The sequence below is a fragment of the Rhododendron vialii genome, chromosome 7a (genome assembly GCF_030253575.1).
Source record: "Rhododendron vialii isolate Sample 1 chromosome 7a, ASM3025357v1".
Classification (NCBI taxonomy): domain Eukaryota; kingdom Viridiplantae; phylum Streptophyta; class Magnoliopsida; order Ericales; family Ericaceae; genus Rhododendron; species Rhododendron vialii.
Window position 1 is genome coordinate 11,147,214 of NC_080563.1, and position 9,908 is coordinate 11,157,121.

The 9,908-nt window shown below is 38.1% G+C and overlaps 1 protein-coding gene across 1 annotated transcript; it reads right to left on the reverse strand.

The window, feature by feature from the left end:
• Nucleotides 1-5,146: 5,146 nt before the first annotated feature.
• LOC131333057 (acetyl-CoA-benzylalcohol acetyltransferase-like) lies at nt 5,147-9,259 on the reverse strand. Its single transcript, XM_058367377.1, has 2 exons — nt 8,338-9,259; nt 5,147-5,974 (listed from the first exon to the last, which is right to left on the reverse strand). The coding sequence occupies exons 1-2, from the start codon at nt 9,185-9,187 to the stop codon at nt 5,481-5,483; spliced, it is 1,344 nt and encodes a 447-aa protein (XP_058223360.1). The 5' UTR covers nt 9,188-9,259; the 3' UTR covers nt 5,147-5,480.
• Between the last annotated feature and the right edge of the window lie 649 nt (nt 9,260-9,908).

Below are 9,908 nucleotides of genomic sequence, written 5' to 3' on the forward strand. Positions count from 1 at the left end.
AAACCCTAGCCACCAAAAGAGATGGAATATGAAGAATACGATCTCAGCCTTTTTATCTCATGGCTACTATATAATATGACCTAATAGGTCGATATTTATAAGCAGACTTCAATAATGTTGTTTCCTTATTCCTTAATAATCAAATCAATTGATTGCACATCTCCAATTGATTTTCCCATGATTCAAGCTTTCCATATGTCCTTCCTGCCATTGAATATCAAATCCCTTGATTGCCGTAATAATCTTTCACTACAGCTTCCTAAAGACTCGAACACTCGATTACAAAATATCATTGATTTCCTTCCACTTTTCTAAACAGACACTTTAAAAATGAATAAATAAAATATATATACAACTCGATAATATGGGATACACGCCGATATGTAATTTGTCGTGAAATTACCAAATAAGAGTGACCACAAAATGTGGACCTTACATACAATATGTGGGCAGAATCAAGTTTCCAAGAATTGCAAATTCAACATATATTTGAAGTTCTACACCAACATGAGATTCGAATCAACACATTTTCCAATGCATTTTTAATCACATGATAACACGTCTGAATAATAGGATATGATCATCACGTAACTAAAAAATGTACTGAAATATAAAAATTTGCGAACTTCATTCGTTCCAACTTAGTACGTTGATACTTAGATATACTTCAGGGTTTCATTTATTAGTGAATCCGCAAACACAAATTGGTAGGGCTGATCTGGATCACCTTTTCCAATCGTCGCGCTCTAATAAGTCCGAACTGTAACGTGCACACGCGAAGGCAACTGTAACGTGCACACGCGAAGGCAACGCTGGCCCGAGACAAGCTATGAAATAATTTTCCCATCGGTAGAACATGAGGAAGTGGCCAACCCCGAAATGTCAGGATCCTTTTCAAATTCAAGCATTTGAGGTTCGTCCAAGCTGACCCAAGCTTCGATTCCGGTCCCGCACTTCGTATCCATCAAAGCGACAAATTCCACGGGCATACAAACGCAAGTCACCAAACAAGGCTTCCCCCAACCAAAATCAGAATCATAAAGAGGGAATCTGCACCTGCTTGTGACATGGTGCGCGTCCACTTCCTCGTCCCGTTTAGATTTTCTCGCTTGGTAGAGGAAATTCACTGCGGCCGAGGAAATTTCATCGCCGTCGGAGAGTTTTCCGAAGGTTGTGAGAGAGGTCATTATGGATTCCCTTACGAGGTGTACCAAGAGGTGATGTTCCGCCTCCGTGGTGTTCTGTTCTGGTTCGAATTTGATTGGAGTTTCCATGTAAAAGTTTCCGCCAAGATTCTCTGACATGGGTAGGGCTGTTCTACCTGTTGGGAATAGAATTCGTTAGTTGCCAAATATCAAGTACAGTATATTACTTCCTCCGTCCCGATTTGTTTCTCCATACTTATTTGTTACTTTCTTCGTCTCTTTTTAAGTGTTCAGTTTCGTAATTCCAACTTATTAAAAAGACATCATCATTATACATTTCACATCAACTTTTACATCAACTTTTTCTCCTTACCCTTTGTGAAAATATCATCATTACATTTTTACTCATTAATTTTTCAAAATGAAATCTTTTTTTAGAGACAAAATGGAAAATTCATAATTTTTACCCACTAACTTTACAAAATGGACACTTATTAAGGGACAGCCCAAATTAAAATATATACTGAACTTTAAAAAATGGACGGATAGAGTATTTGTTAGTGGAAGTGGAAGTGGCCAACCCCGAAATGTCAGGATCTTTTTCAACCCCACTAACCAAAATTCCCGGCCCCATAAAAGCAAAGCAAAAAGATGTTGTCGACAACTTATTTGTGTATTTGTTAGTGGAAACACGTATAATTTGAAGGAAACTTGTTTACTACCAGAATCAGGAGTTCAGGGGAGAACATCTGACATATGAAGTAATTTTTTGCTCGGTAGGGAATCCTAAAGCTTTCCTTCATCAGATTTTGCAGCTTGGTTTCATAATTAAAGTGCAGGGAATTTTATCATCTTCTGGGGCCAGGTTTGGCCTAGTGATTGTATAACACCATTATAATACCTATTTTGGTTGGTAAGTATAGGGTTATTGTAAAGTATCTAGGTTCTTTTATCCTATCATAGGAAAACAAAAATCATCCAAATAAAAATGACAGGATTCATAACACTGGATTCATGAAACTGTCCATTAAAGAAGCCTCATGGATCTAGTGTCATGAACTGTACCATGCCTGAATGATCAAGTTCTACCTCGCAAATTTACTACAAAGAGCAGAACTGAATTCCTCAGCTTCCCCTCTTCCTTGCTCGAGCGGCCAAAATAAGCGCCTTCCACACAACCGCTGTCACCACCTCCACCCTGCTAGGTTTCCAATCTTCCCCAGAACCACCAAGTTTGTCCTTCAATTCCGCCATCTTCGCTGCATCAAACAAGAACACCCTAGTAACAACCTTGCGGCTAAAGTTTGGTGGTGGAATATTGACAGTCAGCTCCCTGGCAATATCTCTCGACGGGAAGATAGAGGAAAGATCAAGCCTTGGCCGGAACACTTCCCCGATCCCCAACCGACATGCGGTCGCCCACGCGTTGATAAACGCCACCATGGTGACCCCATCAGATACCACATGGGAAGTATGCATACAAATGACTAGTCCACCACATTCAAAAACCGTGACTTGAAATGCTACCATAGGTGTAGTTGGTAAAACAGTAAGCCCTATATCCCATGGCACAAAATGGTTCAAAAGCTCGAGTCTTTTAGGAGCAAAGAGAGCAACTCGTTGAGTTGAACATCCACCTTGGCTTCAAAAAATTCAACCCCTTGGTTACTACAATCTACAATGAGGTCTTCTTTTATGAACCTCCCTGATTGAGGGTAGAATAGGGTTAAGGTATCTGACAGAGATTTTTGTAGCTTTTGTAGCTTTTCATTGGTGGTGGAAATTCCATCAGATGGGTAGAAGAAGAGGAAGGGGATATGAATTGGAGGAGACACTTGATCAAAGAGTGACAGTTTGTGAGTTCTGAGATGGTTTGGAGTTGGAGTTGGAGTTGAGGGTTTTATGAATTTTCTAGAGAGGACTTGGACCTCCATGGTAGCTAGAGCTAGGCTCTTGGGGTTTAAATGGCAGCAATAGTTTAAGATATTGAAATCCGGCAAGCCTCTTCTCTCAATTTATAATATCAAGATTGATAAGAGGCAAAGCAAACTATATATTGGTTTACTAGCTATCTAACAAATCCAAAGAAGGCAGCATCTCCCAGTCCATTTAGGTGTTGAAATTTCTGTAAGAGGAGATCACAAATTGGTGTTTCTCTTCTTTGAAGCCCCGTCATAATGGGAGAGCACCATTTGGTGTGACATTTTTCGAAACCATATCGTAAAAGTGTTTTCCGAAAAGAACCTTACCAGAGTGTTTTTTTTTTCTCTCCTTTTAAATTTACTGGTTTTGCTTTATAATTTTCATCATCGTGTTATGATGCGGTTATTTAAACTCGACTTGCAACCGCATCATATGTCCCCCAACATCTATCAAACTATAAACCAAGAAGCATTTGTGCATATTTTGACAAAAAATTGACTTGCACATACATAATGTGTGCTCCCGACCTCTAATAATATATAGAAGGAGTGTACTAATTTGGTGTCTCCTATTTTAAACCTCCGTCACAAAAATAATTTTCATAATTTTCCATCAAGATTAGAGGCCACATATGGTTTTAGTGGGCACAACACACCCACATGGCCACATCTACAGAGTTGATTGCGACGATTGTCATCATTTCCGACAGAGATGGTCATGTCCATCTTAAGACTCCTTTATTTGCTTCTTCTTTTTTTCTACTCCACTTCTTTTTTGTTTTTTTTTTTGCTTTTTTGGATCTTGATGTTGCCTTTTGTTTGTTGATGGGGCCTATTCGAACTCACAATAATGCTATCCAGGCAGTCAGGTGTTCGGGCATCGGCCAATCAAGTTTTTTAATAAATTTTTATTGTTTAAAAAAAAATAATGCTATCCAGGAGACTCCGGACGCTGCCGTTTATGTGCTTGAAACAGACGCCTCTGTCCATCTCTTGAGTCCTTCTTTGGCCACATCTTGATTGCTTCTTTGGCCAAATTAATCTTTTTTTTGATTGGCAACAAAAATTTACTACTTCTATATTAGAACTCGATAAATGGTACATAGAGGATAACCAATACAAAGCCCAAGAGGGAAAAAAACTCATGAGCAAAGTAAAGGGGGAGATCCATGCATCCAGCGAAGAGCTGGAATGCAAACTGAGGTTTTCTGCTGCTGTTTTGAACTCTGCTGCTGCTGCTATAATTGGGAGTCTATCCGATGGAAAATAACCATTTTTTGGATGCAAAGAATTGGTTTTCCATCTGAACATCTTCGAGACTATTTACTGGCTTTGGTTCAAGTGGGAATAGCAAGCATAACCAAGTCCAACCTGGTATGCTTGGTACAAGGAAAATAGCACTTTCGTGACTGCTTCTGCTTTTTGGACTCGAATATGCCTTTTGGGAGTAGCCCTTTTTGGTTTCATGCTATGTATGACCACTGTTGTGGTAGCAACGAACCTCCGCTCGTGTTTGACCTTTCTTTCCTTTTGCTTGATATCAGTTGAATGTGAATGCGCGTGCGTGTTCATAAGTGTGTGGGATTGTAGATTTTTTCAAAGACAACATGCTATTGCCATACACAAAACCCCAACACGAATACGTTAATGGTATCTTTGTTTAAAATAATCGATAGTCTTCCTATTGAAATATGGTTTATCTTTACGCGTATATTATATTTACACAATTCAATAGTAACGGAATAGAGGTAGAATTGAAATTTCCAGGGCATAGACTCCAAATTTACTAAAATATTGACAGAGTTCGGATACAACTGAAGATACATGGCATACATTTGAGTTGTATATATTGTACTCAAATCGACTATGCTGAAGCACGTCTTCTGGTTAGAAATTAAAAAGAAAACCAACAAATTATGCGGCAATGGCAGTGCAAGATTTGTACTTTACTCAATCAATTTTATGGGAAAAATAGAATATGGCCTTATTGTTTCAGCAATGACGGAAATACAAGTACAAAATGTGGGCAGAATTAGGTTTTCAAGAATCACAAAAGCAACATATATTTGAAGTTCTACGTTATTTAAAATAATAATAATCACCAATACGAGATTTGGATTAGCACATTTTCCAAGGCATTTTCAATCACACGAACACGTCCGAATAACAGGACATGTTCATCACGTGACTAAAAAATGCACTGAAATATAAAAACATGCGAACTTAATTCGATACATAAGTCCTTAGCTAGTTCCAACTTAGTACTTATTAATATACTTCAGGATTTTATTACCGAATATGCAAACACGAATTGGTAGAGCTGATCATCTGGATAACCTTTTTCAATCGTCGCACGCTCTCTAATTGGTCCGAATCATAACGTGCACAAGCGACAGTAATGCCCCGGGACTAGCTACCAAAGAAATTTCCCGTCGGTAGAACATGAGTAAGTGGCCAACCCCGAAATGTCAGGATCCTTTTCCAATTCAAGCATTTGAGTTTCGTTCAAGCTGACCCAAGCTTCGATTCCGGTCCCGCACTTAGTATCCATCAAAGCGACAATTTCCAGGGGCGCACAAGCGGGAGTCACCAAACAAGGCTTCCCCCAACCAAAATCAGAATCATAAAGAGGGAATCTGCACCTGCTTGTGAAATGGTGCACGTCCACTTCCTCGTCCAGTATAAATTTTCTCACTTGGTTGAGGAAATTCACTGCGGCCGAGGTAATTTCGTCGCTGTCGGAGAGTTTTCCAAAGGTTGCGAGAAAGGTGTTTACGGATTCCCTTATGAGATGTAGCAAGAGGTGATGGTTCGGCTCCGTGGTGTTCTGTTCTGGTTCGTATTTTGTTGGAGTCTCAATGAAAAAGTTTCCGGCAAGATTCTCTGGCATGGGTAGGGCTGTTCTACCTGTTGGAGATTGAATTGGTTAGTTACCAAATATCAAGTATATTATTTATTTCATGGGTCAAGCGATATAAACTAATTTAGATAATCTCTAGCTAGCCTAAGTAACAAACATCAAATATGTTTTTATTTTTTGACAGGTTATGAGTGCTCCAGCTAGCATTATTACCAAATACCAAACTAAAATAAGTACCTAGTCTTTAAATTCATCTTCTCTCTTTACAAATTTGTTGCATGGATACCAACCTTCGAATACTAAAGTACAATATTCTAATGATTCTTTAAGCATATAAAACAATTATATATGTACATGAATACGGTGCTACTAAGGACGTTCTTAGAGTGGGAAAATGCGGACGTCGAACGCCAGCCGTTGGATTGCGTTTTGAATGGTCGTGATTCTCGGATAATCTATTCGCGCGAATAGATTATCCGCGAATCATGACCATTCAAAACATAATCCAACGGCTGTTAACAAAAGTCTGCATTTTCCCACTCTAAGGGCATCTTTAGTAGAAGCACCGTGTGTACCTGAATAAACATGTATTATTTATATATAAACATACAAAGTAATATCTATAATTATGTATCTAAATATAATATGAATTACAAAAAGAATTTACGTATAAAAAAGAATTTTTTTTTATTAGGAAGTATTCTACAGTATTTTATTTAAATTTAAGATATAGATAATATCTACACAAACACATACATAACCAAATAAGTAAATTGTGCGAGTTTGATGAAAGCCTGACAGGCATGACAAGTTGTACGTCTTCAAGCAATATTCATATTTTTCTTGATTAGGTTTTGAATTTCTTACTTCGGAAAAATAGCAAAGTGTTGAGTACCAGGTCAAATAGATCTATTAATCTCTTATAACTATTCAACTCCCCCTCCTCGATTTCTTCATAAAGTCATATCCCATTCAAAGTTTTCTATACAAATTTCCCGTACCGGTGAGGAAGGAATTTGTTGATTAGTTAAATTAATTTGTTCATTTTGAGTGCTGACACAATGAAATTGTTTGGTATATTTCTTTATTTTGATATTTGTAACCTTATGGCTTATGCCCTAGTTTTTTTAATAGAGCTAACACTTTATATTTTTTGTCGCTTTTATCTTTTGTTAACTTAAACATGATTCTACTGCATTCTCTTGGACTTAACTTAAATCTAAAAATTGTCTATATTTGAATTTTTTTTTCGCATTTGTTAGTTTTACGCCAAATTTTTATGGGTTATTAATTCATCTCGACGAGAGGAATCGGAAAAGTTTTTTTTTTTTTACTTTTACCCAAATATTTTGAGAAATAACCACTTTTTAGCGAAAAAATGTCTTACTTTTTCGATTCATCTTGTCGAAACGAATCAATAACCCACAAAAGTTATGTGCAAAACTAACAAATGTGAAAAAAATTCAAATAATGACAACTTTTAGATTTAAGTTAAGTTCAAATTAAGTCCAGGAGAACGTAGAGGAGGGGTGAGGCTCTTTGGGTCTGTGTCTTGGGCTGGCTCCCACATTGAGAGTTTGGGTTGAGTTATGTGTGTTTAAGGATCCTCATATCCTCCCTTAGTCAGCAATTGCCTAGTGGCAGTAGTAAGTGAAATTACCCTTCTACCCTCTGACAAAAACAAATAGAGGAGAAATAAGGGTGAGGCTATAATTGCTTGGGGGTTGTTTTAAAACTAGTTTTAGCGATTTTTTAGAGATGTTTTCGGAGCTTATTTTTCGAATTGGTACGTTTTACGATTATTTTTGTAGGGTTGTTTTAAGGGCAGATGGGGGTTGCTTAGGGTTAGATTTGGGGTTGGTTTTGGGTGCTGATTATAGGCTGCTTTAGGGATCTTTTTAGACTGTTTTAGGGGCAGAATTGAATAGCAGCGATAGGAAAAAATTTCGTACTTAATTTCTAAGGCTCACTATGTTTTAATTCTTTGATATGTGAAATTGTTGTAAATGAATGGAGCTTATTGATAATTTGGCCCTTCTACTGCATGTGTGGTTCTCCCCCCCTTTTTACCATTTCTTTGATTTTAACTTCTTTTGTATTATCCCATACTTTTTCCAATTTAAGAGCGAAAAATTTGATAATCTGTTGCAATTCATGTCCAATGGTGTAAGAGAAAAGTACTTAACGCAAGTGAGAGTTAATTAGTGTGCAAAAAGTAAAAAGCATGGGGACCTAGGTATCAGATGGTCCATAATCAAGCATTGTTAGCAAAATGGGGGTGGATCGGAGGGGATTCGATCGATAAGTAGAGTGATTTTGTATGGGTTAGAGTACTGATCTCAAGTAAGGTACTGAAGTATAATTTGAAGGAAACTTGTTTAATACCAGAAACAGCAAATTCCAATTCTACCTCGCAAATTGAAGGTTAAGGCCAAAACAGAATTCCTCAGCTTCCCCTCATTCCTTGCTCGAGCGGCTAAAACAAGAGCCTTCCACACAACCGATATCACCACCTCCACCCTACTAGGCTTCCGTTCTTCCCCAGAACCACCAAGTTTGTCCTTTAATTCCGCTATCTTCGCTGCATCAAACAAGAACACCCGAGTAACAACCTTGAAGTCGCTGCCGCTAAACTTTGGTGGCGGAATATTTACAATCTCCCTGGCAATATTATCTCTCGGCGGGAAGATAGAGGAAAGATCAAACCTCGGCCGGACCACTTCCTCGATTCCCAACCGACTAGCAGTCGCCCACGCGTTAATAAACGCCGTCCGGGCGAACCCATCAGATACCACGTGGGAAGTAAGGGTACAAATGGCTAGTCCACCACATTCAAAAACCGTGACTTGAAATGCTACCATAGGTGTAGTTGGTAAAACAGTAAGCCCTATATCCCATGGCACAAAATGGTTCAAAAGCTCGAGTCTTTTAGGGAGTAAAGAGAGCAACTCATTGAGTCGAACATTCACTTTGGCTTCAAAAACTTCAACCCCTTGGTCACTACAATCTACCATGAGCTCTTCTTTTATGTACCTCCCCGATTGAGGGTGGAATAGGGTTAAGGTATCTGATAGGGATTTTTGTAGCTTTTGTAGCTTTTCATTGGCGGTGGAAATTCCATCAGATGGGTAGAAGAAGAGGAAGGGAATATGAACTGGAGGAGCCGGTTGATCAAAGAATGATAGTTTGTGAATTCTGAGATGGTTTGGAGTTGGAGTTGAGGGTTTTATGAATTTTCTAGAGAGGACTTGGACCTCCATGGTAGCTAGCTGGCTATAGGCTCTTGGGGTTTGAAATGGCAGCAATAATATAATAATAAGATGTCAAAGTGCGGCAACTCTCTTGTCTATTTATAGAGGCAAAGCAGAGTATTGGTTAACAGTCTTTTATCTTAAAGAAAATCCAACAATATAAATATCAGTATAATTAAGGTTTCGTTTGTTTGAGCGTAAAATATTTTTTGGTAAAATGTTTTACCGGTTTTCCAATATTTGGTTGTGTAAAAAATGAGAAAAATATTTTAAAATAACTTACCCTTAAATTTAAATGAACCCACAACATTCTACTGCAATTCTCATTGCTCAGTTTCCTCGGTCGTCTGTCCTGACCCACGTTCAATTTTAATATTCTTAGATTTCTTCGCTATTTAAACCCCCCTCTCTTTCTATACTATTTTGTCGATTTTTGAAAATATTATTCAAGTGTCAATCAAACACCGCAAAATAAAATTTTGAAGTTTATTTTTTGAAAAAATGTTTTACATGATTGTAAAATATTTTACATCGAAACAAATGGAGCCTAAGAGAAGTATAACGACATCATCTGTATCTCCCACCTACAATATATTTATGTTACGGAAAGTCTAAGGAAACAGACCCGCGGAAACCGATCATGCGTACCGACGGCACGTGGGGCCCACTTCAGGCCCCGCACGGATGATTCGAACCTTTCAATAATTTTTCTAAAAAAACCAAGTGGGTA

What these genes read in the sequence shown, in the direction of transcription:
- LOC131333057 (XM_058367377.1), bottom strand. Translation starts at nt 9,187, where the DNA reads ATGGAGGTCCAAGTCCTCTCTAGAAAATTCATAAAACCCTCAACTCCA. An exon ending in CTTAACCTTCAATTTGCGAG is followed by an intron (nt 5,975 to 8,337) that starts GTAGAATTGGAA and finishes AATCTCCAACAG; the next exon opens with GTAGAACAGCCCTACCCATG.